This window comes from Bos mutus, chromosome 18, assembly GCF_027580195.1.
Source record: "Bos mutus isolate GX-2022 chromosome 18, NWIPB_WYAK_1.1, whole genome shotgun sequence".
Classification (NCBI taxonomy): Eukaryota; Metazoa; Chordata; class Mammalia; order Artiodactyla; family Bovidae; genus Bos; species Bos mutus.
The window spans coordinates 54,776,062-54,791,437 of record NC_091634.1 but is presented as its reverse complement, the minus strand read 5'-3'; the positions used below and the strand labels follow the sequence as shown (position 1 = coordinate 54,791,437).

The 15,376-nt window shown below is 49.0% G+C and overlaps 1 protein-coding gene across 1 annotated transcript in view; it reads right to left on the bottom strand.

The window, feature by feature from the left end:
• Nucleotides 1–15,376, bottom strand: part of LOC102267266 (polycystin-1-like protein 2) — a 107,220-nt gene that overhangs the window by 68,300 nt on the left and 23,544 nt on the right. Inside the window, exons 7-13 of the mRNA XM_005907887.2 lie at nt 13,357–13,761; nt 10,720–10,797; nt 7,742–7,791; nt 5,938–6,055; nt 4,061–4,268; nt 1,880–2,000; nt 1,033–1,174 (exon numbers count right to left, since the gene is read on the bottom strand). Of these exons, the coding sequence (XP_005907949.2) occupies nt 1,033–1,174; nt 1,880–2,000; nt 4,061–4,268; nt 5,938–6,055; nt 7,742–7,791; nt 10,720–10,797; nt 13,357–13,761 (1,122 nt within the window). The remainder of the gene's footprint in view (nt 1–1,032; nt 1,175–1,879; nt 2,001–4,060; nt 4,269–5,937; nt 6,056–7,741; nt 7,792–10,719; nt 10,798–13,356; nt 13,762–15,376) is intronic.

Genomic DNA, 15,376 nt, shown 5'->3' with positions numbered 1-15,376 from the left:
GGGAACTTATTTAACACGCAGATTCCCAGGCCTTGCTCCAGAGCCTCTCTCTGGAGATTCAGGGGAAAGGCTCAGAAATCCGCATATCTTAACTACTCCACCCCTACCCCTCACACCTCAGGCAGGACATTCCAGGGTCTAAGCAAAATTGGACAGAGACAGAATCCTAGTCCTGCCATTTACTCTCCATGTGACCTTGGCTTTGACCTTTTGAGACTCAGTTCCTCATCTGTAAAATGGAGCTAATAACAATAGCTTCCTCACAGGGCTTTAGTGAGGAGGAAAAATATTGGAAAACAAGACTTTCTCAAGAGACCAAGCTTGGAAGGGCCACAGTCAAGACCTAGAAAGAGGAAGATCCTACCCAAACCAAGGGCTCCCACAGCACCATGAAGAGCCCCAGCTAACCTGCACCAACACCCCGAACCGCCTGTTATAATCACCTAGTTTTCAAAAACAGTGCATGCCTGGAAGAGTTGTGCATACAGAATTTTAATCAATTAAAATGAATTCCCTCGCCCAGACTTAATTCAGAAGGTTTGGGGTGAACCCAGGAATTGTAACTTAAAATGGTACCAGGTTATCCTGGGCGAGTGGCCTATGAGCCACTTTGAGAAATACCGAATCAAAGGAATTCATCTGAAGAGGAATAATTACCCCATTATTTATCTTTCTGAGAGTCTACATGCTGCTGTCCGGCACTTGTTTTCAGTGAGAAGCGCCGAATCACCTGGCAGGACACACAGACGGCACACCCCGGGACAGTCTGCCTTCCTCACCATGTTGTGTCGCTCAGCCTGCACCGTACAGTTCAGAAGCAGACCTTGCTATTGCCCTGCTTGCATGTGAGGAAACAGGCTTAAATCTCCAGCCTGAGGTCTCCCAGCTAGAAGGTGGCGGTGGTGGGATTCACGCCAGAGCCTGTGTATGGCCCCACCCCGCACTGCCGGCCGTTTCAGCACCCCTGGCTTCCTCTCGGTTCACTCTGGAGGAGGTGGGGTCTGTGATAAGAGACTGGAGGAGCCTTCCCACCTGTGACTCTGATCCGGGCGGCCTGGCCGCAGATCCTCAGGAAGGAGCTGTTGAGCAGCAGGGTGGAGGTGTTGCTCTGAAGGAGGATTGAAGAACGTGGCCAGAATCCTCGGAGTCTGCAGGCCTCAGGGAGGGGCTCGGCCTGAAAGAGAGCACAGCCCAGGATCTCTGAGGCTGCAGCCAGGCCACCAGACCCCCCCAGGCAGTGGCTTCTGAGCTAGGGAGACCTTTCGGATTTGTCTCCGATGGATGGACAGCAGCACCAGCTCTTTCCCCGAGGTCAGCCCAAATGCTCATCCCCAGCATGTTGGGGTATCTGTCCTCAGTCAGGTTCCCTGGAAGCAGAGCCTGAGACAAGGGTTCATGTGCAGGGCATTTACAAGGCAGGGCTCCCAGGGAAAACCAAGAGGGCAGTTGAGGTGGGGAGAAAATGAAACGAGGCAAAGAAGTGGTTTCAGGAGGCACCCAGCTTCATTCAGCCTGGTGTCATGGGGGGCTCTGGAGCATAAGCTGCACCACAGAAATTGTGGCACTCAAAGGCTTGGGGGCTGGCTGTTAGACCCCCACAGTTATGGATCAGCAGTCTCCCCATAGCCCTGGGGGAGGCCTGGATCAGCCTGGTAAGAGGGATGGCTGGGGCCCCCACGGCATCTGCTGCGATGTTTATTGTTGGTTTTTCTCCCCTGCATCCATTCTCTCTGCAGGCCAGTGCCCCCAGCCCCCGACTCCTACTCCACGGGCTGAGTGGACTGATCCACCCCCAGCTCAGTCCTGGGCCTGTGACACAGGTCTGGTCAGTCAAAGTGGGAAGACATTTCTGTTTTTGCAAGGCTGCCAGTATCCTCACCTTCTCCAGTGGGGTGTCATCCAAATACCAGCTGAACATGGCTGCTGCAGACCTGTCCCCCATGGTGACCCTCAGCATAACGTCCCTGCTGGCATCCACTGGCCCGCAGTTCTCCTCACAGCTGAAAGGGAGACAGAGAACAGCTGGGAAGATCCTTAGTCTGAGGAGCCACCTTGCCTGGTCCAGTTCTCAAATTATTTGAGAAGGTAGGAAATGGCCTTTTTTCAAGTCAAAGCGGAATAAAAGCAGCCCCTGCCCCAACCCAAACCGGGGCATACCCGTGGTCATGGAGATGGAGCAGTTTGTGCCTGCCTGAATCCCCATTCCATTCACTGCACAGGATAACAATATGAAAAGTGCAGGAGGCTGACAGGACCCCAGGCTCCAATCTCGTCCCTGCCACTTAGGAAAGGCTGCCTCGCACAAGTCACTTAACCTGTCTGAGCCTCGGTTTCCTCACTTGCAAAGTGAGGGGATGAGAGCTATCAATCTCCACGATTCTTTATAGTTCTAATAACGATCAATTGTTGTTGTTCAGTTGCTAAGTCATGTCTGACTGTTTGTGACCCCATGGACTGCAGCACACCAGGCTCCCCCGTCCTTCAGTATCTCCTGGAGTTTGCTCAGATTCATGTCCTTTGAGTCGGTAATGCCATCCAACCATCTCATCCTCTGCCCCCTCTTCTCCTTTTGCCTTCAATTTTTCCCAGCATCAGGGTCTTTTCCAGTGAGTCGGCTCTTCACATCAGGTGACCAATGTATTGGAGCTTCAGCTCCAATGAATGCTATGATTTTGCAGCATACCTGCCATGTCCCACTTTTATTGGCTTATCCAGTGCTGACCATAACCCTATCAGCATTCCCATATCACAGGTGAGCAAACCGAGCTCAGAGAGGTTATGTGACTCATCCTGACTGGGGGAGGGAACATGGGCCCACACATCCTGACCTGAGTCCTAGGCCTTCTCTGTTTTGTCATATTCCCCCTCTTGAGTCAATGAGAGGTCAGTGTGATTCCTGCTGTGTCCAGCCCATTCCCAATCCTTTCCATATGAGCTTCATAGTAGCTGAATAATCTCCCTACTTCTGACTTCTCCTCTACCCTAGAACTAGTGGGCTGGACATTCTCCCTTTGCCCCTGCAGCCCGCTCGCCATCAACTCTGTGGCTCTATGCACCCAGGACTGAGCTCCATAGACTGCATCACCAGGTTCCAACACCCTCTGTCTTCTGTTTGGGTCTATCCAATTGGGAGCATTGGGATAGTTATTCACCACTCTCCCTGCTCCTCACCAAATGGCCTGTAGTTGGCAGAGGCCATGCTCCTCTGGCTGAAGCCCCAGCTCCTTCCAGGGGCACCTCTCCCGCAGCTGCAGCTCCCCAGGGGGTTCACAGGAATGCCATCCACGCCTCTTTCCCCTGAGTCCTAAGAGGGACAATGGCTTCCTCCTCTTGCAGCCTGCATGGTCATCCATGGTTGGTCCTCTTATCCCTGCCCACATCTGTAAATCAACCCTTATCCAGCTCCCATCAGTTCCCAGTTCGAGTGAGCCATCTTCTTCCTTCAGGGACCCAGCTGGCAGTCATTGCTACTTTGAACTCTCCTCTTGATTCCTGCATGAGCTTAATCAGTCTCCCTGAGTCCTCTCTTACCTGCTCCAGCTGCTTCTGTACCCAGCTACCAGTGTTTGGAAGCAAAACATGATCACATTCCCAGCCTGCTTAAACGTCTTGGTGGCTTTCCAGAACTCTTAGGATAAAGTCCAAAATCATGCATCTCACACAACCCTTGAGGCCCTGCCAAGCTAGCCCCTGCCTGCTCTTCCTCTGTGCCCCAGCCACACCAGCCTCTTTCACTTCTAGATTGTTCTATGCTCTGTCCCTTTGCTGTTCTGTTCTCTCTCAAGCCCCCTTTTCCTGGCCAAATTCATTCCTGTTCTGTCTTCACATCTCTGCTGAGGCAGCCTGGGGGTCAGGGAAGCTGTCATGGAGGTACACCCTCTCCTTCCATTCATTTGTGTGATTCATCACTGACCACTGAGTGACTCCAGAGAGAATGGAGACAGGGCCTGGTTTTCCCCACCAGTGTAAACCCTGCCCCTTATTCAGTGTAGCCAGAGTTGACTGTCAGAACACCCTGGCCCGATGGCAACCCCGCAGGAGTTTGCTCTCACTCCCCCACCTGACTCGCGGCCTGAGTTCCAGGGGGGCGGACACATAGAGGCACTGCTCCCCCAGGTTCTCCAGCTCCGGGCCTCTCCAGACTGTCAGGCGCAGGGTAACAGCAGAGTCCGAGGGCGGCAGGCAGGACGGTGGAACCACCAGCTCCCTCTGGTCTGTGCGGAGCAGCTGCCTCTCAACACAGTCACTCCACTGGGCCCAGCAGCGCCCTGAGAGAGAGAGAGAGGTGGGTCAACACTGTAATCCACCCAGGAACCTTGAACTTCACACATGTGGCTACCTTCTGGTTTGGGTTTTTAGAAGAAATGGGTCATTGATAGGAAAATTGGCTCCAAATAGAGATTTTGGTGTTTTTTTTTCAGTTCACTTTCAGGTTGCAGGAATGGTGCTGCAGAAGGATGCTGCTGGGAAAATGACCCTCGCTTCACCCAAACTCTAAGCAAACCTGCAGGGTTTGTTGGCTTGTTTCGCATCGGTGACTTGCACTGGTGAGCAGGACAGCCTATAGCTGGAGAGGCGCTGAGAGGATAAATATCCCCGCCTGGAGAACATTCGAGGCATCTTCTTATTCTTGATGTAAGGGATTGTCCACAGCTGTCTGTCTCTGGGGGTACACTGGGGACCTGGGAGGACGAATCTCCATCTGGGAGGCTGCAGATCATCTCCTGCTTTATATCAGCTCAGGAAATCTGTGCCCTTCAACTCTGTTGATCAGTGTTTATCCACTACCCCAACGACCCTCAGTGTGCAGTCATTCACAGGACGTGCCTGGGGGTCAGGCCATCAGCTCAGTCGCCTAAAGTCTGTACTTGTTGTATCCTCTATTAATTCAGATAATAAGAACTAACATGCTGAAGGGTGTTGTGAGACTTGCCGATTCATATCAAAAGATTTCAAACATTACGTGACTTTGCAACTTGTTGATGAAAGTAATCACAGATGCAAATAGAAATTGAACATTGTAAGGATGTTCATTATAGCATTGTTTTTAAGGGCAAATAATTCAAAAGAAACTCAGTGGCCAAAAAGAGGGCACTGGTGAGTAAATGCCCATATAGCAACTTGACAGTCTATTATGCAGTTATGAAAATCAAGGTTCAGAAGAATATGTTGACTTAAAAATATATGGGATATATTGTTCAATAAAAAAATGGTTAACAAAAGCAGTATATACAGTATGAATGGCATTCATTTTATTTCTAAAGGAATATATCCATAGGTAAGATATATCTAAGAATCTGCCCGCTAATGCAGGAAGTGCAAGAGGCGCGGGTTTGATCCCTGGATGGAAAGATTCCCCTGGAGTAGGAAATGGCAGTCTACTCCAGTATTCTTATGTGGGAAATTCCACGGACAGAGGAGCCTGGTGAACTGCAGTCTATGGGGTCACAAAAAGTCGGACCCAACTGAGCACATACACCTAGCTAGCTATCCCCATAAAAAGGAGAACAACAACTTCTTAAAAATAGGTGCTAGTGGTTGACAAAAAAGTTTTGTCAGAAAAGGCCTCATCATTTCCTCTTTCTAAACTGTGGCATATCAAAAGCGTGGAGGTTAAAAGAGGGATGGAGTCCAAGAGGAGAGGAGTGTCTTACCACTGACATTATTTGTGGCAATAATAAAAAAGCAGACTGATTTTAGGGTCTAATTATTGTTCCTAAATTCTCTATAGATAGTGCCTCTTCTGGTTGCCTGCCCTCAAGGCCACTGCTCCCCGCACCTCCCATTTCCATGGAATTCACCACCTCTGGCACATACAAGGCACACAAAATGTCAAGCATGAATAATCCTGGTGTGAAGGTTAAGAGCAGCAAAAGCTGACCGCCATCCATCGCTTTGTGATGAGATAAGACAGTTCAGAGCTCTAAGACCACCTACCACATGCCCACTGGAAGCGTAAGTCCTTATCCCTGTCCGGCCAGCCCAGAGTCACTGTGGTGAAAGGATCCAAGTACTGACCAGGTTCCACGTACAGCTCCACTTTCCCTTTGTCTCTCTGCAGAAGAAGCAGCTGGCCAGTGATACACACTCCACAGTTGGCACCCTACCTTCCGCCCCAGAGCAGTCTGTGCAAGAGATGGCCACAGTGTAAAGTGTGGAGTGGGATGGATCACCAGGTAAGTCACTAGCCTGGTGTGGACTGGCGGCTAAGGGTTCATCATACATTCAGCTGTGCTGGCAGCGGCTGCTGTGGGCCAGGCCCTGTGCTTGATGCCTAGAGATACAGAAACAGAGAGAGACCCAGCCCCTGCCCTTACGTCTCCTCTGATGGACAGACGAGAAGACCAAGGATTAAAACGCCGAGTGCTAACTGCTGCAGTAGAGGGCGCTCAGGGGATCATGAGAATGTAAATGAGGGAGGCAGTAGGCTAAGAGCTTCTGTTCCCCCGGAGGTTCTGATCCTGTCTGACTCCTGGGGTTGCTGCATATCAAGTGAGAATAATAGTGATGTGCGTCCTCTTGTGCCTGGAGCAGAGAGGCTGCAGAGCTATTAGCTCTACACAGCAGACAGCTGGTATTGGGCTAAGCTTCCCAGAGGACAGGACCCTGGAGCCTTCTGGAAGGAGGAGGGAGGGTGAGCTGGGCAGTGACAGAGAGCACATGGATTCTAAGAAAGGGGTTGTCAGGAGTGCAGTGTGCTCCAGGATCAATTCTGGTTGGACCTGTTGAAAGCTCAGGCCCAGAGGGCTTGGCCTGGGAATAACAGGAGGCTGCAACAGAGCTCAACCCCCAGGGGTCTCCATGGCCCAAGAATAAAACCAAACACCCTCGTACCCGAGACCCCGTGTGATTTGGCCTCTGCCCATCTCAGTAATCTCCTCCATCCTCCTCCTCCCCTGACACACCTCAGAGCCTTCTCATCTATGCACCCAGACAGCACTTGTTCTTCCTAACAGGGTGGCTGACTATCCTACCTTCAGGTCTCCACTTAAATGTCACTTCTTAACAGGTCTTGTCTGGTCACATTTAATAGTACATGTGATAGTCTGTTAGTTACTGTCACCACACCCTATTGATTCTAGTTAGACACATCACAATTATTTATTCTTTGCTAATTTGTTAGTTAGTCTCACCCACTAAGCTTCATGAAGGCAGGGACCACACATATGTTTATTCACCAGTGTATCCCCAGCTCCTAATATCTGAACATTGAACATTGTAGAGGCACAGTAAATCTTGTTGTTGAAGAAATGAATGCAAGAAAAAAGTCAACAGCAAGGAATCAAAGACTTAGTCTTGCTATAAACACTAAAGAACCTGGGCCTTTTTTCTAAAATAAGTGTTAAAAGCCATGAATTTCCTTCTGAGCATTGCCTTAGCTGCATCCCATATATTTGGATAAGCTGTATTATTATTATCACTTAGAAATATTTAAAAATATCCTGATTTTTTTCTTTGATCCATTGATCTTTTTTTTTTAAAGAAGTGTGCTGTTTAATTTCCAAAATGTCTGATAGTTATCTACATATCCTAGATAACTTATTACTGACTTATTGCATAGTGCTGTTGTGGTTAGAGAGCATGCTTCATTTGATTTCTTCTGGGCTTCTTTTTAAACAGAAGAAATCTCATTGATTGCTAGTGCTCTGCTGTTAGCACCCGAAAGGCCCAAACCCCAATAAAACAGAGTACTTAGACACCTTTTTTCTTGTAAGGTTAAGCGTTTTTTAAAAATACTCACATTCTTTCTCTGGACCTTTGTTCGGGGTGGTTCTTGGAGACTGGAAGGAGCTGTGAACACAGTGGGGATGGGTGTCAAACATTGGTGGTATTTATAAGGTCACCAAAGGGCAGAGTCAGAGCATCTGCCTGTCTCTGAAAATAATTTAGGGACGCATAGCAAACATTCAGGTCATAGCAAACAGGTCAGAAGCAAAACTGTCATGTTTGCCACTGGCCCAGAGACACTGCTTTTGCAGGTAAGAAAGAGGTAGACAGCTGCCAGTGCAGGTAGAACTTAAGATTTAGGTCAGACATGCAACTGTTTTCTATTAATGTTTACCTAGCACTTGAAGGGTGAGGGTGGGAGCCCTGATTTGTAGTGCTTGTGGATTTCTGTGGTGCAAATGATCCCATAAAGCAGAGCTCAAGATGCCAAATTGACCTCACTGAATGCAGAATGGGGAGAGATGGGTACAAGCTGCTCTGCCAGTCTGATAGGAGTTGGACTCAGAGCACCATGGTGTGTTTCTGGATCCGTTCATTGGCCTCTAACCAGCTGTGTGAACCTGAGCAGGTTAGTTACTGAGTATTAGATGCTTCATCCATCAAGAGTGGGTTCCCCAGGTGGCGCTAGTGGTAAAGAATCCACCTGCCAATGCAGGAGACGCAAGAGATGTAGGTTTGATCCCTGGGTTGGGAAGATTCCCTGGAGTAGGAAATGGCAACCTGCTCCAGTGTTCTTTCCTGGAAAGCCATGGACAGAAGAGCCTGGTGGACTATAGCCCATAGGGGCTGCAAGGAGCCAGACACAACTGAGCGACTGAGCATACACAGCTGTAAAGAAGGCTGAAGGCAACCCTTATTTTTCAAAGCTCCAGGAGGACTGAGTGCTGTGCTATATATAATTGGTTTGTCATCTGTTCATCCATAAAGAACATTAGTGTGTCAAGTTTTTAAAAAATGGAGTAGGTACTCTCAGGTGATATGCTCTGAAGACAACTGAAATGTGAGTGTGATTACTGCCTAATTAAAGTGTAGTGATTAAGCTGAGCACTTAGGGTTGGTCATTCCATGTGATTCACTAGGCCCTGGTGGCTTGGATATTTTAATATCAAAGTATCACTGATCTTTAAAGAAATTCCCTCTCAGTAAATTCTCATTCTCATAATGATAAGTTTGAATGTCTATAAAATTATGCAAAGCAAAGCTAAAATGCTAGACCCAGAGAACTTGCTTAACCTTAAGAAAGAAGATGGTCCCTGAATAAAGAAATCCAGATAGTTGCTCCCCTGGTCCTGCCATGAATCAACTGAGTGACTTATGAGTGACTTCTGCAAAGTCACTCAACCTCTCTGGGCCTTGAATGGCATGTGTGGAAACTCCTAGGAGGGCTGTGGACAGCAGAATGGACATCTCATGTTTCCCTCCCATCCAGGTGTCCCTGCCACCTTCTTTTGATAACAGCACTTACAGGTGATGTTTTTTCCCTGGGGGAGCATCCCTCCGCACTCTCAGTCCTGTGGGAGGATCTGATCCTACATTAGGTTCCAGGGTGGACGTGTGACCCCGATCTGCCCTGAGTAGCACTTCCCCCTGGCCTCAGCAGCAGGTCTAGGAGGGACCATGAACCAAGCTGGGACAAGTGAGAGGCAGCGTCAGGACTTATGGTGGAAATGTCAACAAAGAGATGCTTTTTCTCTTCGGGGTTAAGGACTGAAGCCTGGGGCCATCTTGCTACTACTTAGGAAGAGGGAATCAGACTGCAGCCAACACAGAATCAAGAGATGGAGAGAGGCAGATTTCTGAAGACACTGAGTGACTGGATCCTGCTGTGCCTAAACCCTGGACTTTTCTGAGAATTGATAAAATTTCCTTTTGACTTGAGCCAGTTTGAATTGCTTTTCTGCCTCTTGCTCCTCAAAAGTTTTGGCAACCATGTTCAAGGCAAACTTTCAGACAGTGACATCTACTGCTGGCTGCCTACCAACAGCCTTCTCTTGGCTGACAGAATCCATCTTCTCCCACAGGGCCTAAAAATGCTGGCTTCCTAGCATCCCTTGCAGTTGGGCATATGACCCTACCTTGGCCAATGGTATTTAAAGGGAAGGTTGCTAGGGACTAGTGGAACAGTACCCACCCCACCCCCAAATAAAAAGAAGACGGAGGCTTCCCTGGTGGCTCAGTAGTAATGAATCTGCCTACCAATGCAAGATCCCTGGGCCAGGAAAATCCCACCTGCCACAAAGCAGCTAAGCCTGAGCACCACAGCAACTATTGAGCCCACGCTCTGGAGCCTGGAAGCTGCCACTACCGAAGCCCGTGCACCCTAGAGCCCCTGCTCCACAAGTGATGCCACCCACCACGGTGAGAAGCCCACTCATCACAACTAGCGAGTAGCCCTGCTCATTGCAACTAGAGAAAAGCCTATGCAGCAACGAAGACCCAGCACGACCTAAATAAGGAAAGAAAATTATTTTTAAAAAAGAGATGAGTACAGGTAAATGGGTTTCTGCTGCTGCTGGATAATGCTGGGTTGACATGTGATGTCTGGAACTGCAGCAGCCATCTTGATTACATGAGGCACAAGCCTAAGGATCAAACAAATGCTCTGGGGATGACAGAGCAGAATGACAGATGGAGTCTGGGTCCTTGCTGGTGATATCAAGCCATTGAACCATCCCTGGAACTACTTACCTCCTAGCCAATTACATGAGATAATGTGACTTGAACTTAAAGCCACTTAGATGGGGCTTTCTATTACTTGAAGCCAAAAGGATTGTAAGTAATACAAGTCTGGATGTTTTAGAATTCTGTATCAGTGGTTGGATGTTACACTGCTTACATTATTGCCTGTTTAGAGTAACCAGAAAATTCTTATTATCTGTAGAACAAAGTAAGTATTCAAAGCTCTGTTTTTGAGGGGCCTCTTTCTAGATCCTGAGCCAGTGTAGATGCCCCTAGTCACAAATTTTTTACCCCTTTTCAGAAAATTCTTACCTGTGACAGTGATGCTTCCAATTTCCAAACTCAAGTTTGAGAAGGCGTCCCTCACCAGTACAGTGACCAGAAAGGTGCCTGCAATACAAAAAGTGGAGAATTATGGGCATTGTAATCAGAGATTCAACTTACTCTGAGACAGTTCTCCCAGCCTGTGCTTCTCCAGTTCTCTGAGCGCAGCATCTGACTCTTTCATCATTGAAGCATTTAATGATTCCCTGTTGTATGCCAGGCATGGAGCAAGGCTCTGAGGACACAGACATGAATGAAACGTGGTCCTTATCCTCAGGGCCATATGGTCTAGTAGGCACACGGGGCTCTCCAGGTAGGAATTGGCAAGGGGAGCAGCGTGGGCACAGGTTAGGGGGTTGCTTCCACCTTGGGGGAGAAAGAAATGTTTATGGGGTGTGGCAGGGGCCAGGGCTGAAGTTCAAAGGATGAGTAGTCCTCATTTGCCAGATGAGAGAGGAGATTCCAGAAGAAGGGGGCCTTGCTGTGGTTTTAAAGGGTCAAGAGAGTGGAGACCGGGGAGAAAGATTTGTCAGAGGATTTGGACAGAGCTGCTGCTACATGTGTATCCCCATCTTGCCTCTCTCATGGGGAATTGGGGGGTGGGTGCTGCATTCTTCTCCTCTCAAGCCTGGAGAGAAGGTCTCCAGAGAGGGCCCTTGGACAGCTGGGTTTGTATTCTTTGGGGCTGAGGACTCACATGTGCTGTGCTCAGTCACTCAGTCACGTCTGACTCTGTGACCCCATGGACTATAGCCCACCAGGCTCCTCTCTGCCCGTGGGATTTTCCAGGCAGGAATACTGGAGTGTGGTGCCAATTCCTCCTCCAGGGGATCTTCCCGACCAGGGATTGAACCTGTGTCTCTTATATCTCCTGCATTGGCAGGCAGATTATTTACCACTAGCGCCAACTGAGACTCCCATGGGCAATTCCTTACTTATGGCCTTGAAGGAATGATCTATGACAGGTGGAGGGAGGGGGAAGGGAAGACAGGAAAGGTGGCATTTCTGCATTTGGGAAATGACTACAGTTGGCCGGTAGCAGCCAAGGACTGGGTGAGAATTTGCTATGGACCAGACGTTTGCCCTCGGGAAAGGGGGCACTGGAGATGGTAGAGAGAATGAGGAGAACAGAGAGAGGGACCCTCTTGGTGACAGGAGAAGCACCAGCTGAGGCGATGTGGCCCCGAAGGAGAGGCATTACCCCCACCGCAGGAGCCCGTGGAAGCTCCTCTGAGAGGCAGCTGCAAACACCTGTAGGGCCCGTGCCGTCACATGAAGGCCATCTGTTCCTACCCGGTGCCCTTTCCCCTCCCTCACCCCCTTCATCCCAGAGGCATCCAGTCTGTTCTTGTGGGAGGAGAAGACTGCTTATCATCTGAGAGTGAGTCCAAAAGCCAGAGGGTGTACGGAGATTTTAATCTCTCATCCCCCACTGAGTAACTTTAAAGGGGACAAAAAATTAATTTGCATTTGATCTGTAGCCTCTGTGTTGTATTTTCCATTGTCATTCCATTTCATTTCCAGATTCTTCTTGTTCCAATCTGTACCCTTCGGTACCTGGCAAAATTGCAGTGTTTCTCTTCTTGACTCTGTCGTTCCTTCTGCCATCTCTCTCTCTCTTTTTTTAAACCAACTCCCTTGCTGAGGGCATGGTGGCCCACACCTGCACCTCATTACCCCACCTTCTCACACACGTCTGAGGTCCAGGGCAGGGGACCTGGGTGGGCTGGAGACTCTGCAGGCTTCATCACATTCCTGCCTGCTGACCTCACCACACTGGCCTCAAAGAGCTCTGTTCTTTCCAAATTAATTGCACGTCAGCTGTGGCCTCCTGCCCTGGCTGGTGCCAGCCAGTCTGCTGCCCTATCGTCTATTCCCGCCAGCGTCCCAGCACTTCCTTTCTTGTCCCTCTGTTTCCCACCCTGTCGTTTTTTTACCCGTCTCTCTCCCCACAGGGCGTGGACTGCAGTTTCCCGAAACACATTCTCCTCTAGAAATGATGGAAGAGATCCAAGTACGCCTGCTCACTTCCAGTGATTCTCCATGGGGGTGATTCTGCTCTCCAGGGTGCAGTTGGCAGTGACTGGAGACGTTTGTAATTGTCATGATTTGGTGCTACTGGCATCTAGTGGGTCAAGGCCAGGGATGCTGCTAAACATCCCGTGATGCACAGGACTGTCCCCACAACAAAGAATTATCCAGTCCCAAATGTCAGGAGGGGGCTTCCCTGGCTCCTGGGAAAGGTTGAGGGCAGGAGAAGGGGGCGGCAGAGAATAAATTGGTTGGATGGCATCACTGACTCAATGGACGTGAGTTTGCATAAACTCCAAACAGTGAGGATAGGGAAGCCTGGCGTGCTGCAGTCCATGGGGTCACAAAGAGTTGGACATGATCGAGCAACTGAACAACAGAATGTGAGAAGTGCCGTGTTGAGAATCCCTATAACTACAAGCTCCATGACTGAAGATGGCCTCTGCGTCTTCCTTATTTTGTGACCTCAGCTGGTTGCTGTAAACCACATTTGTGTCTTGGGCATATGGAGAAACTGACTAAGAGGACCCTAGACACCAAGTTGGAAAGGGAAGATGAGGGAGGTTTGGAAGGGGAGCCACACACCCCAAATACCTTCAAGAGGAACCGCCACATGGTAAGTCCCAAATGACCCTCTGAGGTTCTCTTTCTCATAGGAGAAGGTTGTATTGAGTCCTGCCACCTCAAAGGTCAAACTCTCCGGGATGCCGTGAGCCACCGAGACATTGACTAATAGGTCCTGCCCAAGCTCCAAGTGGTCAGAAGCCCAGGAAGCCTGCAGCCCCGACAGAGCCTCCACGAAGCGGACGGTGATGTTTCTGGAGGGGGCGGAGTTGGTGCTGTCATTGGTGGCTCGAATCTCCAGGTGGTGCATCCCTGGGCCCGTTCGGTGCTGGACTCCTCTGTCCAGGGTCAGATTGTAGGGGAGCGGGCCCCTCTGCGTGGTGAACTCAGCCAGGGTTGTGTTACCTAGCAGCACGGTGTAAGTCACCCCTGTTCCTAGGTGGAGTAAGAAACTTTTAAGGATGTCAGTAACAACATGCAGTAGATTATACTGAGACAGTTCAGACTCCAGCTGTGAGGTCAGAGTCCACATACACACATAGATGTGGATATAAAGACATATATAAGGGTATATCCTCCCCCAGATAATTAACACGGATCTCTTGAGTATTGGGTTCACAAGTGATTTTTCTTTTGGGGTCCTCACTGCTCACCTGCAAAGTCTTAATTATTTCCATCTCCATGACTGGCCACCTGAAACCCTGCCCAGTGGGAGAACTCAGCCCATTCACATTAAGATAGGGCTCCCTTACAGCTTGCGGGTGCTTGTGCTACCTGGATGCTAAATATTGTGGTTGACTCTTAAAATATGATTTAAACCCCCAGATTAATATTCTTTCCAATAGAAACCAAGCTAGTGTGTTTCTTGTTTGAGTGATGGTGTTGTTGATGAGGGTGATGATGGTGATGGTAGCCCTCTGAGAACACGAATCTTGACTTTTGTGTTTATGGCTGCCTTCCCCATATCTGGCAAAGAGTAGTCACTCAGTTATATTTGTAGAATGAAAAAAGATTATCTTAAGCTTTTCCAGGTGCACCTAGGTTGCATCTTCAGCCAACCAGAACACCAGAACAGAAAGGAGCCATAAGCACTGTTTAAAGTCCAGTTATAAAAAGCAATGGCAAAAAAATAAAATAAAATAAAGTCCAGTTATAGCTCCATGGAGTTACTGCTCTGAGTGAGGCTCCAGGAGGTGTTAGGCTGGGCTGAGACCTGTCCTCTCCACAGCTCTGTGCCACTCAGTGGCCTCTGTCCAGATCTCAGACTGGACCTGTGCCTTGAGGAAAGACGCTGCTTCGGATGAGGTCAGGTCTTGGTTGGAAGGATTCTCTATGGACAGAAGGGGTGATAGGCAAAATATTTAGCAACTGCCACTGCATGGGCACTAACTAAGTAGAATGATGTCCTGATAAATCAGAATGGACGCTGTGACCAATCTAAATGGATACTGTGACCAATTAGAATGGACATTGTGACCAATGAGAAATATTGCTGTGACCAATTGGAATAAATGCCATGACCAATCAGAATGGATACCATGACCAATCAAAATGGACATGATGACCAAGCAGAATGGCCTCTGTAACCAGTCAGAAGGGAAACTGAGCAACCAGAGGTACACCAGCCATAACAGCTGCTGTGGCTGTACCAGTGTGTGCAGCTGAATATTAGCTTGAACTGGGGGCAGTGTGGTTGTGCCAAGCTGGTCAATGCTGGCAGCGCTGAGATGTGCTCAGGCCAAGCTGGCAGCCCTCCCACTACTGTTCACATTCCCTCAACAGGGGGTGGCTTGGAAGTCCATTTCTTGAAATGGGACATGGGCATGCCAAGGATCTTTAGGAGGCTAGTTGCTCTCACTAGTCTTGTGACTTAGGCCAAATTTCTAAACATTTCTTCCATTTCTTCCTTTGTAAAATATACTGGGTGGGCTAGTATATATAAAGCACTTAGACAAGGTTCTGGTATACACTAGGTGCTAGATAAATGAATGGCTAAAAAAACTGACTCCATAAATCATTGCTGTTAGTATTCATTGAAGCCTGGGAGCTG